The 22,431-nt window shown below is 48.3% G+C and overlaps 2 protein-coding genes across 2 annotated transcripts; both read left to right on the top strand.

Annotated features, from left to right (window-relative positions):
• The first annotated feature begins 1,894 nt into the window (after positions 1-1,894).
• On the top strand, positions 1,895-2,921 carry LOC120389337 (olfactory receptor 52B2-like). Its single transcript, XM_039511845.1, has one exon. It carries the CDS (start codon positions 1,956-1,958, stop codon positions 2,919-2,921), a length of 966 nt encoding a protein of 321 aa, XP_039367779.1. The 5' UTR covers positions 1,895-1,955.
• A 15,855-nt stretch (positions 2,922-18,776) lies between these two features.
• On the top strand, positions 18,777-19,712 carry LOC120385253 (olfactory receptor 52B2-like). Its single transcript, XM_039504343.1, has one exon. The coding sequence runs from the start codon at positions 18,777-18,779 to the stop codon at positions 19,710-19,712; it is 936 nt and encodes a 311-aa protein (XP_039360277.1).
• The last annotated feature ends 2,719 nt before the right edge of the window (positions 19,713-22,431 follow it).

Raw genomic sequence — 22,431 nt, 5'->3', positions numbered from 1 at the left:
TTTCTGCACACACCTTACATGCTACTCCTCAAGGGTTGATATTCCATAAGACTTGTATGTGGTGTAGTGAGTTTGTCAGGGCTGAGATGAGAGCTGTTTGCAAGGAAGAAGGAACTCTTTGTTGGTGGCCTCAGTGTCACAAGGACCTTTTTAAATAATGTAGAAAAGGAGAAATGATCAGATCAAACAAGTGAGAGGAGGAAAGGGTTAATTCCCTGCTGCTCTTCCCCACCTGAGCCAGGCACAGAGGCAGGTCCCTGGGGCTCCGTGCTGGCTCTGAGCCCCCCCTGGGATTCCCAGGGCAGCAGTATAAATATCCCTGTACCTCAGCCGCGGTCAGTGCAGATTCCCTGCCGCCTGCAGCTCCCCGACCCGGTCACAGGCAGAGATTCCTCCTCCCCAGCTGGGGCTGGAGCCTGGTGAGTCGTTTGCATGGATTGAATCTGTGAAGCGGGAAATGGAAACACATGAAACCTAGGAAATGTTTGAGCTGGGTTGGCTAGGATGGGGGTGCGTAACTCTGACTGCAGGGGCAGGATGGGAGCCGGGGCACTGAGATACGCTCCTGTGACTGCGCTGAGGTTGGGTGTTGGGAAGAGGTCGCCGGGTTACCCTGATCCACTCCCAGGGGAGTCACTGGGGTCTTGCTGTTGAACTCAGTGGGCGCTGGACTGGGCCATTCTTGGTTACTGTTCAGAGTAAACCTCATTGGAAACCGCCTCAGGCCCTGTAATATTCTGCACCCCAAATCCCGAGGCCTTCACTCAGGCGACACTTCCATGAAAATCAATCAGGACCCCAGGACTGGGTCCGTTCCATTTGGCAGAAATTAGCTGGTTTCAGGCAGCATAGCCGTAAATGTCCAAACTGTATAATCCAGGAGCAACCAATTATAAGGGCTGCTTTGATACTGATTGTGACGGGATCCCCCCAGAGTACCATCTGGAACTGGGGTACCACTGAGCCCACTGACCCCCCAGCCTGGGCTGCCTCTCACAGTGTACTGCTCTGACAAGCTGCAAAGCCCTCCCGCCTGCACTTTCACCAGCATTCACACAGGGAGAGACACACCCAGCTGCAATTGTACACAGGCTCTTTAACCACCAGCTTTCCAGGCTAGGCCCCAGAGCAGTACCATCCTGTCCTGGTCAAATCTGGGCAGTGTGTGTGTTTAATACCCACTAGGTCTCTCCCTCCATGTGAAGAGAACCATGCACACTTGGGGTAACCAAGCCGAGATTTCTCCCAAGCACTCCAGTCACAGCTCACAGTTTAGATTATAACAGAACAAGTTTATTAATAACAAAAATAGATTTTAAGATTTTAGATGAAGCTTAGGTTGCATTTTTCTTTATTTGCTGGGTAATCTGCTTTGATCTGCTTGGTATCACTTATAATCACTTACAATCTATTTTTGGTAAATAATAGACTTGTTTTGGCTTTATCTACACTAGTGAGTTGGAATGAAGTGCATGGGAAAATCATAGCTCCATTGGCAGAGGCTGGTGTATATTCCTTTCCACATTCAGGGAGGGGGCGAATTCTATGAGCTTACGCTGTACAGTTCTCTGTGCAGGGTAAGACTGTAACGTTTTGGGTTTACACTCCAGTGGTGGGGTACGAATCTGGGAAGCTGGTGGTTAATTTGGCTGCAGCCTCTCTATTGTTGGTTCCCAAGCAGCGGCTGGTCAGTGAGCCTGCATGGAACTGCAGCTGGGTGTGTCCCTACGTGTGTGGATGCTGGTGTAAGTGTAAGATCGGGAGCAGGTCTGCAACAGTGTGAGAGGGAGCGTAGACTGGTGGGTCAGAGGGCTCAAAGAAACCCCAGTTCCACGTGGCCCCCCCTGGGGGAACCCGTCACACTGTAACAAATGCAGTCCAGTCCTAGCCGACACTCGCCTTCTCACTGATTGTCTCTTTTGCTGTTAGTTCCTGGAAGATCCAAGTGATGGTGCATGATGCCAGCTGACAATCACACCTTTTTTGTCCCCGTGACCTTCATCCTGACCGGCATCCCGGGTACGGAGGAGTCTCAGGTCTGGATCTCCATCCCCTTCTGTCTGATGAACGTTGTGTCACTTTTTGGGAACTCTCTCCTACTATTCATCATACTAACAGAACGAAGCCTCCATGAGCCCATGTATCTATTCGTGTCCATGCTGGCTGCTGCTGATCTGCTGTTATCTACCACGGCAGTGCCCAAGATGCTGGCTGTATTCTGGTTTAGAGCGGGAGAAATTTCTTTTGCTGCCTGCCTGACCCAGATGTTCTTCATCCATGTCAGTTTTATGGCCGAGTCGGCCATTCTGCTGGCCATGGCGTTTGATCGGTACATTGCCATCTGTGACCCCCTGAGATACACCATCATACTAACCAAGTCTGTGATCGGGAAGATGGGGCTGGCAGTTGTCACAAGAAGTTTCTGTTTCATTTTCCCTGTCACCTTTCTTGTGAAGCAGCTGAAGTTTTGCAGAACTAACCTCCTGCCTCACACCTATTGTGACTACATGGCCATAGCCCGGCTGGCCTGCGACGACATCACAGTCAACCTCTGGTATGGTATAGCCATGGCTATTTTAGTAATTGGGTTGGATGCTGTGCTCATTGCTTTGTCTTATGGGCTGATCCTCAGGGCCGTCTTCCTGCTCCCCTCAAAGGACGCCCGGCTCAAGGCTCTCCGCACCTGCAGCTCCCACCTCTGTGTAATACTGATGTTCTACATCCCATCTTTTTTCTCCTCTTTTGCACACCGATTTAGGCACATTATCCCAGGTTATATTCTCAACCTCCTGGCCAACCTCTATGTGTTCATTCCCCCCATGCTAAACCCCATCGTTTATGGGGTGACAACAAAAGAGATCCTGAAACGGGTGATCAATGTGTTTTATCGATCCTGCAGCAGAAGCTCCCTGCTAAGCTAAAGCAGAACACAGAAAATGCTCTGGGACTTGGAAATTAAACCCAAGTTTTCATTGGAACTATAGGGATGTTTTTATTATGTACTTCCACTGCATAAGGTCGAAAGCTGCTCTCTCTCGTTAACAGAATTTGGGTCCAATGAAAGCTATTTCCTCCCCCTGTTTGTCTCTCTAATATCCTGGGGCACACATGGCTGCAACAGCACAGCACCCTGCCACAGAAAACAGCCAGACTGAGTGAGTCTTGTTCTAAGTTGAAGGGAAACAAGAAAACAAGAAAGCACAAAGGTAAAATCACTTTGTGAGAGCGAGAGCACGGTGTGTGCTCCTCTGTGACAAGCTGCATCTGAGCTGCACTCTTAATGGCCAAGGAAAGCAGCAGCCCCAGGGGGACGTACCATACAGCCATGGGAAGTGCACTGTGCTGCACATTGGGAGACGGGAGCTCTAGTGTTCCTTCTGGCACTGACCTGCTGTGTCACCTTGGGAGAGTTTCTTTCCTCCTCAATTTCCTCATTGGCAAATGAGCACACTTTGCGGCCAGCATGGAAGTCAGGAGCAAGTCTCCTCAGGGCTGGCTTTGACTGTGTCATCATGGGATTCCTTTACCTGGAGATCCACCCTAAGAGGACATGGCTCAGGCAGCAAACATCCCCAGAAACCACCGCATGGCAAACATGGTGGTTCAGTGTTTAAGCAGGCCCTAAAATTTCAGCTAGTCACCCCTGTATTCAGCCCAATAACTCGTGTTTGGCTAAGGCACCCCCCACAAAGATATGAGAACTCCTGAATCCTTCTCAGGGTCACAGCTTTGCCGGCCTCAGTCCCCCATTCCGTAGCCAAGGCCTGCATCCCACGGACCTTGTATTTGGCTGCATTATGGATCATTTCGCGGGGACGGGCCCGGCTTACTCAGGCTGATCTCATGCTCTTCCCTACACAGGTGGCTTTGTGGGGCTGACCGAGTGGGAGAGAGGGCAGGGGGTGCTGTGGCCTGGTGCACTGGGTGAGGGACTTATTTGCACATGCTCTGTGATGCACCGACCATGGGAGACAGAGAGAGGAAAATCTTGTGTGTGTGATTAGCTGTATCTTACCCCCTGATAGTGGACTGTTTTGCCACTGAGGGTAATGTGATGAGTCTTGTGTAACCATCTGCTAGTGCCACAAAAATGCTGCGGGAAACTGTTTCTGCTTTTATTCCCACCTTCCCTTCCTGGAGCGTTGGCGTAGAAATGTCGCACAGGAACATAAAAACGGCATAAACTGGGTCAGACAAATGGTCCATCTAGCCCAGTGTCCTGTCTTCCGGCAGTGAGAAATGCCAGGTGCTCCAGGGGAATGAGCAGAACAGGGCAATCATTGTGTGATCCATCCCTTGTCTTCCCATCCCGGCTTCTGGTGGGCAGAGGGTTTTGGGACACCAGCAGCATGGACTTGCATCCCTGACCAGCCTGGCTAATAGTCATTGATGGGCCTATCCCCCATCAACTTATCTAAGGCTTTTTCAATCCTTTCCCATCACAACATCCCCTGGCAGTGAGTTCCATACGTTAGCTCTATGTTCCATTAAAAAAACATACATTCTCTTTTTTGTATTAAATCTGCTGCCCTGCTTTTTGCATTGTGTGAAAAAGTAAATAACATTTCTCTAGTCACTTTCTCCGCACCCGTCATGATTTTATAGACCTCTATCATATCCCCCCTTAGTTGTCTCTTTTCTAAGCTGAACAGTCCAAGTCTTTTTTGTATCTCCTCATATGAAAGCCATTCCATACCCTTAATTGTCTTTGTTGCCCTTCTCTGACCCTTTTCAAGTTACACTATATCCTTACTGAGATGGGGTACCAGAACTGCACACACTATTGTAGGTGTGGCCGTACCATGGATTTATATAGTGGCAGTATAATATTTTCTATCCATTTCCTAATAGTTCTTAACAATCTATTCACCTTTTTGACCACTGCTGTGCATAGAGCAGAAGTTTTCAAAGAACTACCCATAACGGCTCCACAATCTCTTTGTTGGGTGGTATCAGCTAATTTAGACCCCATCCTTATATATGTGTATTTAGGATGATTTTTTTTCCAGTGTGCATCATTTTTCACTTATCAGTGCTGAATTTAATTGGCCATTTCATTGCCCAGTGAGATCCCTCTGTAACTTTTCTCAGTCAACTTTGGATTAAACTATCTTGAATAATTTTGTATCCTCTCCAGACTTTGCCACTTCACTGTTCACTCCCTTTCCCGGATCATTAAGGAATGTGTTGAACAGCGCTGGTCCCAGTACAGGATCCTTGGGGGACCCCACTGTTTACTTCTCTCCATTGTGAAACGGACCATTTATTCCCCTTTATTTCCTATATTTTAACCAGTTACTGATGCACGAAGGGGCAGGGAGATGTAGACCCTGGATGACATCCATACAGGCTGTGAATATGGGGTGGGACTCAAGAGATCTGCATTCTATTCCCACACTCTGCCACCACTCTGCTGGAGAACCTTGGGAAAATCACTTTGCCTCCCTGTAACTCAGTTTCCCCTTCTGTAAAATGGGAACAATGACACGACATCCTTTACAGACTGCTTTGAGATCCACTGATGAAACAGCTGAATATTATTATTTAATCTTGTTTCCAGTGGGGCCCAAAGGCCAGGCACCTCCCAAACTGAGACGTGATCCCTGTACTGAGGAGCTTACAAACTAGACATCACACCAAGGCCGAGGAGAATCTGACCAAGGGAACTGGCCCATTGGTGGCTTCACATCCCCATTACTCACCGATTCACTAATTCCAAGGCCAGAAGGCACCATTGTGCTCATCCAGTCTGATCCCCTGCTTCTCACCTGCCCCCAAATAATTCCCAGAGCCGAAATTTAAAAAAAACATCCCGCCTTGATTGAACAATGGTCAGTGATAGAAAATCCACCACAACCCTTATAAATTGTTCCAATGGTTATTTCCTCTCGCTGTTAGAAATCTCCACTTTATTCCCAGTCTGAATGTGTCTAGCTCCCACTTCCAGCATTGGAGTGTGTGAGACCTTTCTCTGCTAGGGAGAAGAGCCCATTGTTAATGTGTGTGCCCTGTGTAGGTACTTACACACTGTGATCAGACTTAACTTCCTCTTTGTTAAACTAAACCAATTGGGCTCTTTGAGCCTATCGCTATCAGGCAGGGTTTCTAATCCTTTCATCATTCCCGTGGCTCTTCTCTGGGCCCGCTCCAATGGATCAGCATCTTTCTTGGGTCTGTCCATTTCGGGGAGCAGGGAGGTAGGGGCTGCCAATGCCGTTGCTGCTCACAAAGATGTCATCGGTGATGTCACAGTCAGCCCAGCCGTCAGGCAGTGCGGGGAACTGCTGGAGAAGCAGGAGAGAGCTGGTGCCCTGGGAGTGAAGAGGTGGGGGCTGGTATGCATGATTTGGGCCTGGATTCTGGCATTAGGAAGGGCAGGGGGAGGTCGGTTCCCTTCTCCTGCTTCCCCCACCCATGGATCTGTGATCACAGCAGGAAGAACAATACTAAGAATTTCACCATAGTGAAGCAAACCCAGCCCCGCACTCCGGCTCTCCTCAGCCCTCCCTGAGCCTCGCTAAGCATGGCTGACAGCGGAGAGATCACCATCGCCTGCCCAGTCATGGCCACCAACTCCCGCATCATCCGAGTCACGGTGAAAACCCCCACGATGAAAGAGGAGGTTGTGGGGAAGCCAGAGGGGCCTGCACATCGACTCTGCAGTCAGCCATGACTCTCAGCCAGCATGTAAAACAGAAGGTTTATTTATCAAAGGAACAGAATGTAGAACAGAGTTTGTTAGCACAGAAATCAGTGACTTTTGGCAAAGTCCATCTTGGGAGACCCTGGGCTGGATACCCAGGACTCCCCTCCCTCCAAGTCCCCCACAGCAGACTGCCCAGATTCCAGAGGCCTGACCTCTGACATGCCTGTTGCTTCTCCTCCTGTTTGTCTCACTTCCTGGGCAAAGTGTCACCTGGTTGCATCCCGCTGTGACAGTTTGGATCACGGAGACTTCCTTGGGACGGTCACCTGATGAGCTGAAATTACCTCTGAGCCCGTTATCCCTGCCAGCTTGGGACTCCAGAACCCTGCCTTGTTGTGCCAGATACGCCAGCCTGCTGCAACACAGGCCTGGGCCACCCCCCCAAAGGTGCAGACTTTAACCAAATACAGTTCAGCAGATTACCTTGCTAGCATCCTGACACCCATTTCCCAATGAGCTCCAAACCCCAAATAAATCTGTTTTACTCCGTATAAAACTTATACAGGATAAACTCATACATTTTCCACCCTCTATAACACTGATAGGGAGAGATGCACAGCTGTTTGCTCCCCAAGCCTTGTCACTAAAAGCTGTGTGCTGTAGACAAGCCCTTGTTCTCCTAACTCTAGATATAGAAATAATACCTGAAGACAAATAGGATGAACACACTCAGTAGATGATAAGCTTTGTAATGATACCTTACAAGAGACCTTTTTGCATAAAGCATATTCCAGTTACATCATATTTACATTTATAAGCATATATTCAAAAAGCATATGGAGTGCAACATCACACTCCCTCTTTGGTCCCAGGTGAGGAAGGGCACCAGCCATCGCTTACGTGCAGGCAGCTGGAGCCAGCTCACCTGGTCCTGAGGGCCTCAGTAAAAGTCACACAGCCTTATTCCCACCACTTAGACATTGGTGCAGCACAACAGGGAAACTGAGGCACACACAGTATTCATGCAAAAACGTAAGACTCAAATACGCTTGTGTACAACATAATAAGGAGGAAAAACCCACTTTGTCACATGGGTTTACTAGTGCCTAAGGGCCCTGTAGCCTGATGTTCAAGATCTGTGGTCCCTGACGCCCAGACAGTAATGGAGGCAGAGTCAAACAGGCCCATGGCAGCCTTCTCTCCTGACGCCCTTAACTACTGATGCCAATCAAGTTGCGCTGCGAAGACAAATTATCTGCCTCGGCCCCTCACTGACAGAAGCAGGACAGTTGACCTGACCTGAAACACCAAGGGGACATGACCCAGTGATAATCCTAGACGTGTAGGTCTGCAAGAGACCTCACGGGTCATCTAGTCCAGTCCCCTACACTCCAGGCAAACATTTTCCTTAGTGGCTGCTGATTTAAAGGGTTTCAGGTTTGGATGCTGGGGCACCAGAATGAGGGGGACCAAGAGCCAGGGCCCCATCACTGATAAAAGTTGGAGGCCTAAAACCTCCCAATGCTTACAGCCAGAATGGCGAGTGATGGGGGAGGGGGTGGAGAGGAGTGAATGGGGGCTCGGGGAGAAGGGGTGGGATGGGGCCTCAGGGGAAGGGGCTGTGTGAGGGTGGGGCCTCAGGGGGAGGGGCGGTGCAAGCAGCGGCTTGGGGAGAAGGGGTGAGGTGGGTTTTCAGGAGTAGAGGCAGGGCAAGTGGGGGCCTTGGGGAAAGGAGTGGTGCGGTGGGGGGCAGGCCACATTTCAGGCACCGGTGGGCTCCCCCACACACACACTTTTTGGGAGCATCCAACACTCCTGTTTGGATGCTGAGCTTGAGTCATTCAGGGTCTGACTTTTCACAGCTGCTGAGCACCCGCCACTCCAGTGGCAGAGAGTGGGAGAGGCGAGTGCTCAGCACCTCTTGAAATCTAGGCTGAGGTGTGTCCCAGGGTGGGTGCTGCAGCAGGTCAACTCTGCACCTTGGTAGAGGAACATGGGAACTACAAGATTGGATCAGAGCCGGGTCCATCTAGCCCAGTAGCCAGTTGCCAGTGGTGGCCAGCACCAGATACTTCAGAAGAAGCTGTGAGAATCTCTCGTGAGGGGGATATGGGATAATCTTCCCCTCACACCTTGCGTCCCATCCTTATTCGTAACAGAGATTGGCTTAAACCCTGAGCCATGGGAGTCACTCTCCCTTCAGAAATGTGTGTTGTCATTAGGTCTGGTAATTCTGGGTATTTTTGATAGATAAATATCCAATCGCTTTTTGAATCTTTCCAAAGTTTTGGCCTCAACTAAATCCTGCAGCAGTGAGTTCCACAGTTTGATTACTTGTTTTGTGGGAAAGTATTTCCTTGTATTGGTTTTTATTTGCCACCTTTTACTTTTTTTCCATGTCCCTTGTACTAGTGCTATGAGAGGAAGAGCAGCTCCAGATTTCCCCTCTCTCTACCACCTACCACCTTACATAAACACAGAGTGAGACAAGGTGGGGGAAGGGATATTTATTATTGGAGCAACTTCTGGTGGGGAGAGTGACAAGCTTTTGAGCTACATGGAGCAGTTCTTCAGGTCTGGGAAAGGTACAGATAGTTTAGTGTGAGTAGTTTGCACCTATTCCCAAGGGACCATTCAAAGTGACAAGGCCGACAGAAGTTGGTCCAGTGAAAGATATTCCCTTCCCACCTTGTGTCTCGAATATCCTGGGACTGATGGAGCTACAGCGACACGAGACACACACACACACATATAGGTTTTCGGGATGGTTGGACTAAGTGAGACTAAAGGCAGACTGTGTAAAAACGACTGTGCTGGTTCTCTCGGCTCCCAGGACTGTGAGTCACCCTGTTACCCCCTGACTCCAGGATCCAATTTTTCATGAGAACGTCCCCGCACAAGGAGATGTCTCCTCTGTGAAAGGATCCAGACGGTCGCTCCCCACTTGGTGTTATCATGAAACAGTCGTTTGTCTCTGTTCATAGGCCGGGCAATCCTGTCTGTTGTACGGTTCCTTTATTTACCTCCAAGTGGTGTTGACTGCAGTTGTCTCTCATGGTTTTCCAATGATAATCTTGGACTGGAGCAAGGGTGGACAATTGTGTCTGGCATTACATCCCCGGCTAACCAGGGTGGGGTGACAACACCCTCCTAGAATGGCCATCACCTAGACACACTGCCCTGGTGACTAACTTCTCCTCCAAGTCCATAAAGCTCACTGTCAATAGCAATATGTTATGCTATTACCCGGACATGCATTTTGCAATGGTTATGAAGCTTGACAAGTTACAGGCTTTCTGCACACACCTTACATGCTACTCTTTATGGGTCAATATTCTGTAATACTTGTGTGTTTTGTAGTGAGTTTGTCAAGCCTGAAACAAGACCTGTTTTCAAGGAACTCTTTGCCGGGGGCCTCAGTGTTACAAGGACCTTTCTAAATAACATACAAAAGGAGAAATGATCAGAGCAAACAAGTGAGAGGAGGAAAGGGTTAATTCTCTGCTGATCTTCACCACCTGAGCCAGGCACAGAGGCAGGTCCCTGGGGCTCCGTGCTGGCTCTGAGCCCCCCCTGGGATTCCCAGGGCAGCAGTATAAATATCCCTGTACCTCAGCCCCGGTCAGTGCAGATTCCCTGCCGCCTGCAGCTCCCCGACCCGGTCACAGGCAGAGATTCCTCCTCCCCAGCTGGGGCCGGAGCCTGGTGAGTCGTTTGCATGGATTGAATCTGTGAAGGGGGAAATGGAAACACATGAAACCTAGGAAATGTTTGAGCTGGGTTGGCTACAATGGGGGTGTGTAACTCTGACTGCAGGGGCAGGTCGGGAGCCGGGGCACTGAGATACGCTCCTGTGACTGCGCTGAGGTTGGGTGTTGGGAAGAGGTCGCCGGGTTACCCTGATCCACTCCCACGGGCGTCACTGGGGGTCTTGCTGTTGAACTCAGTGGGCTCTGGACTGGGCCATTCTTGGTTACGTGACTGTTCAGAGTAAACCTCATTGGAAACCTCCTCAGGCCCTGTAATATTCTACACCCCAAATCCCGAGGCCTTCACTCAGGCAACACTTCCATTAACTCCATCAGAACACCAGGACTGGGTCAGTTTCGGTTGGTAGGAATCAGCTGGTTTCAAGGAGCTTAGCTGTGAATGTCCGAACTGTAGAACCCAGGAGCAGCTGATTATAAGGGCTGCTTTGATACTGATGTCCCACCTGCTTAGGGTGACCTCATCTCCCTATGCTGAATGCAGGACACCTGCAGTGGTTTCCCCAGGAATTGAAATTAGGGGGAGTGTTCGAATTTACAGGGGGGGTGTCAGGACCAATGAGATATATAAAAAAGATATGAATAAAGTAAATGTTTTGTTAGGATTATGCAAATTTAACATAAGAATAATGCAAGTTACACCATAACACATAACAGATCTAGATTTCTAAAAAAATATACATTTTAAAAAAAAGTATTTAATTTAAATTGACTTTTGAAAAGTAAGCCATCATGGGGTAAGAGGAAAGTCCTCTCATGGATCAGTAACTGCTTAAAAGATGGGAAATAAAGGGTAGGAATAAATTATCAGTTTTCAGAATGGAGAGAGATAAATAGTGGTATCCCTGAGGGGTCGGTACTGGGACCAGCGCTGTTCAACATATTCATAAATGATCTGGAAAAATGGGTAAACAGTGAGGTGGCAAAATTTGCAGATGATACAAAACTATTCAAGATAGTTAAGTCCCAGGCAGACTGCGAAGAATTACAAAGGGATCTCATAAAACTGGGTGACTGGGCAACAAAAATGGCAGATGAAATTTAATGTTGATAAATGCAAAGTAACGCACATTGGAAAACAATCTCAACTATACATACAAAATGATGGCATCTGAATTAGCTGTTAACACTCAAGGAAGAGATCTTGGAGTCATTGTGGATAGTTCTCTGAAAACATCCACTCGATGTGCAGCAGCAGTCAGTGATTCCCAACATTCTGTTTGCTTTTTTAAAAAGAACAGGAGGACTTGTGGCACCTTAGAGACTAACAAATTTATTTGAGCATAAGCTTTCGTGGGCTACAGTCCACTTCATCAGATGTAGCCCACGAAAGCTTCTGTTCTTTTTGCAGATACAGACTAACACGGCTGCTACTGTGAAACCTTTGCTTTTTAAAGAAAGGGATAGATAATAAGACAGAAAATATCATATTGCCTCTATATAAATCCATGGCACATGTACACCTTGAATACTGTGTGCAGATCTGGTTACCCCATCCCAAAAAAGACATACTGGAAATGCAAAAAGTACAGAGATGGGCACCTAAAATGATGAGGGGTATGAAACAGGAGGAGCGATTAAAGTGACTGGGAATTTTCAGCTTAGAAAAGAGATGACTAATGGGGATATGATAGAAGTCTACAAAATCTTGACTGATGCGAAGAAAGTGAATAAGGAAATTTTATTTAATCCTTCAAATAACACAAGAACTAGCAGTCACCCAATGAAATTAATAGGCAGCAGATTTTAAAAAAACAAAAGGAAGTATTTCTTCACGAAATATAAAGTCAGCGCAGGGAACTCTTTTCCAGGGGATGCTGTGAAGACTAAAACTATAACAGGATTTTAAAAAGAACTAGAAAAATTCCTGGAGAACAGGTCCATCTGTGGCTATTAGCCAGGATGAGGAGGGAAGGAAGACCATGCTCTGAGTGTTCCTAGCCTGTTTGCCAGAAGCTGGGAATGGGCAACAGGGGATGGATCACTTGATGATTCCCTGTTCTGTTCATTCCCTCGGAAGCACCTGGCCTTGACCACTGTTGTAAGACAGGGCACTGGGCTATATGGACCATGGGTCTGACCCAGTATGACCATTCTTATGTAAAAATTAATTATAATAAAAATGTTTAGTAAAGAAACTCCCCAACATAATGACCTCCCAAGATAGCAACAATGTGAGATAACAACCCTGGCAAATACTGCATTTTAAAAATCTTGGCCTACTGGGAAACATTTATATAAGTTTCCATTCCCAGTCACAAATGTAGCATTCTGGAGCAAAGTGACTAAAATATAGTCCAACAAACAAATGTTTATTTAACATGCCCCTGACTTTTCCCTCCACCGCACTCCACTCACCAGTGTTGTCCTTGGTCAGTGGAGACTCAGAGTTCATAGGTACCTTCACGTGAGTACACCTTCCAGGTGGGGGACAAAAAGGCACAGTTTGCTCTGGCCACGGCTGTTCGTTGTGCCACCGTTCACTCCACCACTCTGTTGCCAATGGCCCTGCACAGTCACCTTCTGCTGTCACCTACCACTGTGACCTCTGTGAGTTGGTCTCTTGAGGTTCCACCAGCTCTCAGTGATTTCAGTGTGAGAACCTCACTGCTAGTGCAGGCTGGGTCGTCTCTTCCACAGAAACACTGTACCCACAGGAACACTGTCCCCACAACAGGACTAAGCATTTAGACCTGATTGTCAGTGATTTCAGCTGCAGCGGTCACTTAACAGAACAAAAGACTATCTATGGAGCCTAATCAGCTCTGTCTTTAAACAGTGGAGAGGGACAGGTCCCCAACCTCTCTCGATGCCTTCAAATCATCACGGGCTAAGTTCAGTTCTACTGCCCTTTACTCATACAATAAGAACAACATTTCATCCCCTCTTCCCCCCACATTCAAGTGGTTTGTAATCCAACCCCAGCCAAAATCTATCACTTGGACAACACAGCTCTGTTTGCTGGATACCTAGGTAGATTAGGTGTGAATGTAAATATAATCTGGCCCTGAAGCCTTAGCTGTCAGGGAGAACTCATTTAGACTTTGCTTACAAATCATCATTTGAAATTATTAGGTTGGCCAACATCACCGAAATGAATGCACTGACATCATAAAAAACAGCTGTATAAGGAAGCAAGGAAGCTAGTCTGTTCATACTTTCCAAATCTATTATACTTTTTCAGATACACATATTTTATCATACACTGTATAAGCTTTTAAAGTGTGTATTAATGTTTCAGTTTAAATTCAGATTTCCAAACAGTCACTAAATTGGTATGTAACTAGCTCACAAAACTGGGAGGGTGTTGGGAAAATTCAGGGGGGGTGTACACCCCCCCTGGGGGGGTGTAGGGAAATCACTGGCACACCTGGTACAATTGCTCGTATTCGAGGGAGCTCCATGGCAATCCATCAGAACTATGCAGTGCAAATGTTCAAATTAACAACAAGTTGACTGAGCCCCTGTTAAAAACAACTATGGCATAGCCGGATTCTTTATAACTACCTTCTTCTCTTTAAGGCTTTAGGGTTCACACAGGGCGGGGTGACACACACAGGCCCTACCCCCCCCCCACACACACACGGGGAGAGGTGACACACACACATTCCTGTACACCTCTCTCACAGAAGCGGGGTGACTGACCAACCGACCTGACCTTCTTTCTCTGGCACGCTATACCTTCCATGCCTGCCTGGACCCTGGCAAGCACCTGCCTCTTCTGCTACCTTGCACTGAGTCTTTGCAAGGCAACATGTGGGGGCAAGGGCGGATGCAAGGTCACATACCACCCCCTCCCCCCCGATCTCTGCCAGGGTTCACACCAGAATGTGTCCAGCAGCAGCCTTTCAGCACAGAGCGGGAGGGAAGGGACGGCAGCTGCTTCCAGTTGCAGGGGAGTAGGAGGGGCGGGGAACAGATAAGAACATAAGAATGGCCGTTCTGGGTCAGAACAAAGGTCCATCCAGCCCTGTACCCTGTCTACCGACAGTGGCCAATGCCAGGTGCCCCAGAAAGAATGAGCAGAACAGGGAATCAGCAAGTGATCCATCCCCTGTCACCTAATCGCAGCATCCGGCAAACAGAGGCTAAGGACACCATTCCTGCCGTTCCTGGCTAAAAGCATGGTCCTATCCTCCATGAATTTATCTAGTTCTTTTTTGATCCCTGTTATAGTCTTGGCCTTCACAACATCCCCTGGCAAGGAGTTCCACAGGTTGACTGTGCATTGTGGGAAGAAATACTTCCTCTTTTTTGTTTTTAACCTGCTACCTATTAATTTCATTTGGTGACCCCTACTTCTTGTGTTATAAGAAGGAATAAATAACATTTCCTTATTTACTTTCTCCACACCAGTCATGATTTTATAAACCTCTATTATATCCCCCCTTAGTCATCTCTCTTCCAAGCTGAAAAGTCCCAGTCTTATTAATCTCTTCTTATATGGCAGCCGTTCCATACCCCTAATCATTTTGTCACCCTTTTCTGAACCTTTTCCATTTCCAATATATCAATTTTTGACATGGGGTGACCACATCTGCACACAGTATTCAAGATGTTGGCGTACCATGGATATATAAAGAGGCAATATGACATTTTCTGTCTTGCTATCTATCCCTTTGTTCATGATACCCAACATTCTGTTCACGTTTTTGACTGCCGTTACATACTGAGTGGATGTTGAGAAGTTTTGTATCATCTGCAAATTTTGCTACTTCACTGTTTATCCCTTTTTCCAAATCATGTATGGATATCTTGAATAGGACTGGTCCCCGTACAGGTCCCTGGGGGACACCACTATTTACCTCTCTCCATTCTGAAAACTGTCCATTTATTCCTACCCTTTGTTTCCTGTCTTTTAACCAGTTACCAATCCATGAGAGGGCCTTCCCTCTTATCCCATGGCAGCTTACTTTGCTTAGGAGCCTTTGGTGAGGGACCTTGTCAAAGGCTTTCTGAACATCTAAGTACACTCTATCCACTGGATCCCCTTTGTCCACATGCTTGTTGACCCCCTCGAATAATTCTAGCAGATTAGTGAGGCATGATTTTCTTTAGAAAAAACAGGTTGTCTCTTCCCAACAAATTATGTTCATCTCTGTGTCTGACAATTTTGTTCTTTACTATAATTTCAACCAGTTTGCCTGGTACTGAAGTCAGACTTACTGGCCTGTAATTGACGGGATCACATCTACAGCCCTTTTTTAAAAATTGGCATCACATTAGCTGTCCTCCAGTCATTTGGTACAGATGCTGATTTAAATGATAGGTTACAGACTACAGTTAGTAGTTCTGCAGTTTCACATTTGAGTTCCTTCAGAACTCTTGGGTGATACCATCTGGGCCTGGTGACTTATTACTGTTTAGTTTATCAATTTGTTCCGAAACCTCCTGTAATGACACCTCAATCTGGGACAGTTTCTCAGATTTGTCATCTAAAATTAATGGCTCAGGTTTGGGAATCTCCCTCATATTCTCAGCTGTGAAGATGACCTGGCTCGTGTATTTGCAGAGCACGTCTTTTCTCTTCCCTGCCGCCCCTCCACCCCCACGCGTTCCCTTGGCTGGAAGCAGCTTGTTCCTTCCTGCCTGCACAGTATCAAAAGGCATCTAAAACTCTAGGCTGCTACTGGCCACCCGACGTATCCCAGCTGCCTCCTGTCCCCCGGCTACAGCGAGGACAGGAAGGGGTTACGCCCTGAGGCAGCATTGTGCACCAGGGCCCTGGGAAGCTGACTGCAGGGCTTCAGCGATCCGGGCCAGAGAGGTGGCTCAGCAGGGAGGGTGCCTAGGGGATGGAGCCGACCAGCACCCCCAGGGGCAGGACCCAGGGTGGGGGGCTGGAGGGGGAAGAGGGTGCTAAGCACCTGCCCTGGAGATTCAGGGCATGAACAGGCTTCCCCCTCCTGCCCGCCTCCCGCCACTCCAGAGCTTAGCTGAGGGGCGGAGAGGCTGCCCCGTACCAGCGCTGTGCGGGGCTTTGGCACATGCAGGTCTCAGCACCTCCTGGCCAGTGCTCCGGGGCGGAAGGTCTGGTGCTTTCCCAGGGAAGCGGCCCAGCCAGAGGCAGCGGGGGAAAGAAGGAGCCGGCCGGCTAGTCTGTTGGTGAGCTGAGTGCTCTGACGAGGGGCTGGTTGTTTGCACAGCGCTGGGAGCGGGACGTGCCCTGCTGGGGGGGACATGGCGAGCACTGGGGCTGGGTGGGGGGAAGGCGAAGGGACAAAGCAGGGAGAGGACAGCAAGCCAGGGAGCACGTAAAGGGCTGATGGTTGGCAGCAGAGATGACATGTAACCACTGCCTGGTGCCTGCCCACACTCACCAGCCACTGCAGCTCGCAGTGCACAGCCAGTGACGGTGGGAAATGGGATGGGGGGTGGGGCCCTACTTGCCAAGAGCCAGCACATAGGGTGGGCTCAGCTGAGGGAGCAGCGGTGGGGGGGTCTGTATGCTGCATCTTTGCCCTGCCACCAGCCTTGCACCCCCACCCCCATCGTTGGGCCTAGACTCCCCCACTCACCCTTGGTAGGGGGGCATCTGGGAAGCAGGGATCTGGCCAGCAGCAGGACCTGCTAGTATGGATGGTGGGAGATAGAAAATACAAGACAATTTGCCTGCTTGAAGAAAAAGTTGGGACACCTGCAGGAGGGCTTAAATACGGGACTGTCCCTTTAAAAATGAGACATCTGGTCCCCCTACACCTACTGCAGCTGTAGTTCTCTGGAGCAGAGCTACCAGCTCGGCCAGGCTTAAAATGCTGTGTCCGCGCAGCTGCACCGCTGTGGTGCGTTAGTGGAGACGCTCTGCGCTGATGGGGGAGAGCTCCTCCGGCAGCACAGTTAATCCTCCTCCCCGAGAGGCTGTAGCTATGTCTACACAGGGCGTCAGGTTGGTGTTTCTATGTCGCACACAGGTGAGGATTGTTCACAACCATGAGCAATGTAGTTATTGCGATATACGTCTGTAGTGTAGACCAGAGCTTAATTGAGATTGTCCCACATATTTAGGACCAAATCCTGAAAAAAACTTGCAACTTTACTCAGGTGAGTATTTTCATAAAAGTCAATGGGAGTTTCTTGTGAATGAATTTACTTGTGTGCTTAGTGTTGGTCAGGTCAAGGCCTCAGAGCCAGTAAGATCCAGCAGGAGGATTGTGAAGGAAAGAGGTTCTGCTCTCATCCTATTACTAACTGGGAGTGACTCCGCAGTAGTGAGTGTAAATTGGTGTAAGTGCCAGAATGTGGCTGCTTTAATTTACTTTCATAGTCACTGCTTGATCCCTGAGAGCAACTCTAGCTAATGTGCAGAGGAGAGATTCTGCTGTGGACAGCAACACCAGGAGGGCACTCCCTGCTTCACCTGGGGCAAGAACCATCCAAACCATCTTCCCTCTTCTGGAATGGAGATGTTATGTCAGAGGGGCACTACATAACTTATTGTGGGTTACCGATGTGGTAAAATGTTCGGCTGTGTGTGTGTGTGTTCTCTCTGTGTCCTGTCCCAGCTCTGCGCAGACAGTTAGCACAGCAGACTTCGAGTGAACCACCGAATGACCACAAGATCCGTTAAGGTACGAAGGCACCCAGCCAGATTTATTGTCGATGAATCACGGCACTAATATCCCGCAGACTATACATGAACACTAATACATGTGTGCCCGTTAGAATGAACCAGCTCAGTGAACAGTGGGACTTTCCATTCCTCCCTAGGCTAGACAGAGACACTCCTTTTGAGGCTCCATTTCATACATCAATACAAACAAGTTACATACTGACCCTCTAATGTAGTTAATTGACACTCTCTGACATAGCTGGTTACCACCCATCACCTCGTACACCTCTATTGATCACACTGTCAACCAGATCATATCTTTAGGACGGGTCATCATGTCCCTGTTATCTTTAGGGGACGTGCTGATATTGAAGTGTTCTGGTACCACCCTTCTGAAATGTGTTTGCGTGAGTGCTCTGTGCCCAGCACCTCTTAGAAATGTGTGGATTTGAAATATCAGCCCTGTGCTTGCCAGATTCTGTGAGCAGGGCCTGCCTCTAGCTCACAGCCTAATTTTGCTTTATATCAACAAGGCTTTGACTGTTACTTTAGCCCAGGCCTCAGGCCTCATACTAGGCCTCTAATACAAGGGCTTATGTCTCAGGCTTTCTTCCTACTACACTTCCACAGTATGAGAGAGTTACTGGATTTACTGTTACACATGACAGGCAGTTGTCTCACAATGAAGTTTTTGATGGTATCTGTGATTCTCTCAACAAATGCAGTCCAGTCTTAGCTGACACTTGAGTTCTCACTGATTTTGTTTTTTGCTGTGAGTTACAGGAAACTGAATAGAAGATCCAAGTGGTGGTACATGATGCTAGCTGGCAATCACACCATTTTTGACCCTGTTAATTACATCTTCACTGGCATCCCAGGTACAGAGGAGTCTCAGTTCTGGATCGCCTTCCCGTTCTGTCTTATTTACGTTGTGTCACTTTTTGGGAACTCTCTCCTACTATTCGTCATAGTAACAGAACGAAGCCTCCAGGAGCCCATGTATCTATTTGTGTCCATGCTGGCCGCTGCTGATCTGCTGTTATCTACCACTACGGTGCCCAAGATGCTGGCTCTATTCTGGTTTAGAGCCGGGGAAATTTCTTTTGCTGCCTGCCTGACCCAGATGTTCTTCATCCATGTCAGTTTTATGGCCGAGTCGGCCATTCTACTGGCCATGGCTTTTGATCGGTACGTTGCCATCTGCGACCCCCTGAGATACACTGCCGTGCTAACCAAATCTGTGATCGGGAAGATGGGTCTGGCAGTTGTCACAAGAAGTATCTGTATCATTTTTCCTCTCATCGTTCTCATGAAGCAGCTGAAGTTCTGCAGAACCAACCGCCTGCCTCACGCCTATTGTGAGCATATGATCATAGCCCGGCTGGCCTGCGACAACATCACAGTCCACGTCTGGTATGGCGTAGCCGTGGCTGTTTTAGTAATTGGTTTAGATATTGTGCTCATTGCTGTATCATATGGGTTGATCCTCAGGGCCGTCTTCCTGCTCCCCTCCAAGGAAGCCCGACTCAAGGCTCTCCGCACCTGCGGCTCCCACGTCTGCATCATACTGATGTTCTATGTGTCATCCGTTTTCTCCTCTTTAGCACACCTGTTTGGGAACATCATCCCAGGTTATATTGTCAACCTATTGGCCAACCTCTATGTGCTCATTCCCCCCATGTTAAACCCCATCGTTTATGGGGTGATAAGAAAAGAGATCCTGAAACGGGTGATCAACGTCTTTTATTGATGCTGGAGCAGAAGCTCAGTGCCGAGCTAAAGGAGCAACACAAAATGCTTTGAGACTTGGAAATTAAAGCCAGGTTTTCATTGGAACTATACACGTGTTTTTACTATGTACTTCCACTGTGTGAGCTCGAAAGCTGGTCTCTCTCGTCAACAGAATTTGGGTCCAATGAAAGCTATTTACTCCCCGACTTTGTCTCTCTAATATCATGCGACTGACATGGTACAACAACACTGCACGCTGCCACAGAAGGCAGCCAGACCAAGCTGAAGGGAAATAGCAAAACATGAAAGAACAAAGGTAAATATCAGCATAAGAGAGAGCACAGTGTGTGCATCTCCTGTCTGACAAGCTGCAGCTGAGCTGGACTCTTAATGGATACAGAAAGCAGCAGCTAAGGGAGCTATGCCATAGGCCAGTGGGAAGTGCACTGGGCTGCACGTTGAAAGACAAGGGCTCTAGTGTTGGTTCTGCCACCAACCTGCTGTGTCACCTTGGGTTAGTTTCTTTCCTTCTCAAACTCCTAAATCCTTCTCAGGGTCACAGCTTTGCCGGCCTCAGGTCCCCCATTCCGTAGCCAAGGCCTGTGTCCCACGGAACTTGTGTTTTGCTGCCTCATGACACATTTTGCGTGGATGGGCCTGGCTTCCCCAGGGTGATCTCGCTCTCTTCCCTACACTCGTGGCTTCGTAGAGGTGGCTGGGTGGGAGAGAGGCCAGGGAGTCCTGTGGCCTGGTGCATTGCTCTCTGGTCCCCCCGACTGTGGGAGAGAGAGAGGGAGAATAGAATCGTGTGTGTGCGATTAGCTGTTTCTTACCTTGTGCTAAAGGAATGTTTTGCCGCTGAGGATAACATGCCGACTCCTTCTGGGGCTTGGAGGCTTGTTTGACCTTCTGCTAACATCACACAACATCCAGCAGAAATGCTGTGGCAATCTTTTTTCCTTTATTCTCACCTTCTATTGCTGCAGCTGTTGAGAAGAAATGTCTCATAAGAACATAAGAACGGTATATACTGGGTCAGGCCAAAGCTCCAGCTAGCCCAGTGTCCCATTTTCTGACAGTGGCCAGTGCCAGGTGCTTAGGTGGGGTGAACAGAACAGGACAATCATCAAGTGATCCATCCCCTCTCAGGCCATCCTGGTTTCTGGCGTTCAGAGGTTTTGTGACACCAGCAGCAAGGGCTTGCATCCCCAACCATCTTGGCTTATAGCCATTGATGGACCTATCCTCCATTAACTTATCTAATTCTTTTTTTAATCCTTTGGCCATCACAACATCCCCTGGCAATGAGTTCCACAGGTTAGCTCTGTGCTCCATGAAAAAAAATACTTTATCTTGTTTTTATTAAATATACTGCTTGTTTACTTTGTCAGGTAACCCTTGGCTTTTGCATTGTGTGCATAAGTAAATAACATGATTTTATAGACCTCTGTCATATCCCCCCTTAGTCGTCTCTTTTCTAAGCTAAACAATCCAAGTCTTTTTAGTCTCTCCTCACACGGAAACCATTCTATACCCTTAATCATTTTTGTTGCCCTTCTCTGAACCTTTGAAAGTTACACAATATATTTTTTGAGATGCGACTACTACAACTGGACACACTACTGAAGATGTGTGTACCATGTTTAGTAAGTGCAGGCCCTGATAAAGGCCCAGTATGAGGCCTGAGGCCTGAACTAAAGTAATGAACAAGACTTAGCTAAAAAGCAAAGTGAGGCTGTGAGCTGTAGGCCGGCTCAGTTCACAGAAGTTGGCAAGAAAAGGGCTGATGCTGCATAAACATATATTCACCTAGCATACCAAAGTATAAACACAGCACTAGAATACACTATCCTGAAACATTCCATAGATAATAAAAGGACAGGCTGGCCCATCCCAATGACAGGGGCAAAAGGGTAAAATGATGGATAGAGTTGTTTTGATCAAACCAACATGTACAAGGTAGAAGGCGGCACCTAAATACGTAGAAAGGTTGAACCTTGCTCCGTAGAGGGGTGGCCCCTCAAAACGTCACGTGTGATGTGTAACTTGTTTGTACCTGTGTATAAGAATGTATCCCTGGGGCGGTGTCTTTGTCTGGCCAAGGGGGCAGTGGAAAGTCCCGCCACTGACTGAGCCGGGTCCATTGCCAGGAGGCACTTTCTCGTAGTATGCCCTGAATTAGGCCAAGAAACCTACAGGGAACTGCCATTGTGTCCGAGGTCGCAATAAACCTAGTCGACGTGACTTTGCATCTTACTGGACTCTGTGGTTATTGGGGGTTCTCATCGGGTCTGCTGTGTCAGCTATCTGCGCAGAGCTGGGGCAGCACACAGAGGGAACACACACACGCAGCCGAGTGATATCAACAAGGACCATTACTCCAGATGTGCCCTTTCCAGTGCCGAATGGAGGGGAATAATCACTTCCCTTGATCTGCTGGCAATGCTCCTACGAATGCAGCCCAATATGCTGTTAGCCTTCTTGGCAATGCGGGCACACTGCTGACTCATATCCAGCTTCTCATCCACTGTAATCCCCACGTCATTTTCTGCAGAACTGCTGCTTAGCCAGTCGGTCCCCAGCCTGTAGCAGTGCATGGGATTCTTCCATCCTAAGGGAAGGACTCTGAACTTGTCCTTGTTGAACCTCATCAGATTTCTTTTGGCCCAATCCTCTAATTTGTCGAGGTCACTCTGGACCCTACCCCTACCCTCCACCATATCTACCTTTCCCCCCAG

This window comes from Mauremys reevesii, linkage group 1, assembly GCF_016161935.1.
Source record: "Mauremys reevesii isolate NIE-2019 linkage group 1, ASM1616193v1, whole genome shotgun sequence".
NCBI classification, from domain to species: domain Eukaryota; kingdom Metazoa; phylum Chordata; order Testudines; family Geoemydidae; genus Mauremys; species Mauremys reevesii.
Note: the sequence above shows the minus strand (reverse complement) of the source record. Positions and strands in the feature narration are given on the sequence as shown.

Excerpts from the sequence above, each read along its gene's own strand:
- LOC120389337 (XM_039511845.1), top strand. The coding sequence starts at position 1,956 with ATGATGCCAGCTGACAATCACACCTTTTTTGTCCCCGTGACCTTCATC.
- LOC120385253 (XM_039504343.1), top strand. The coding sequence starts at position 18,777 with ATGATGCTAGCTGGCAATCACACCATTTTTGACCCTGTTAATTACATC.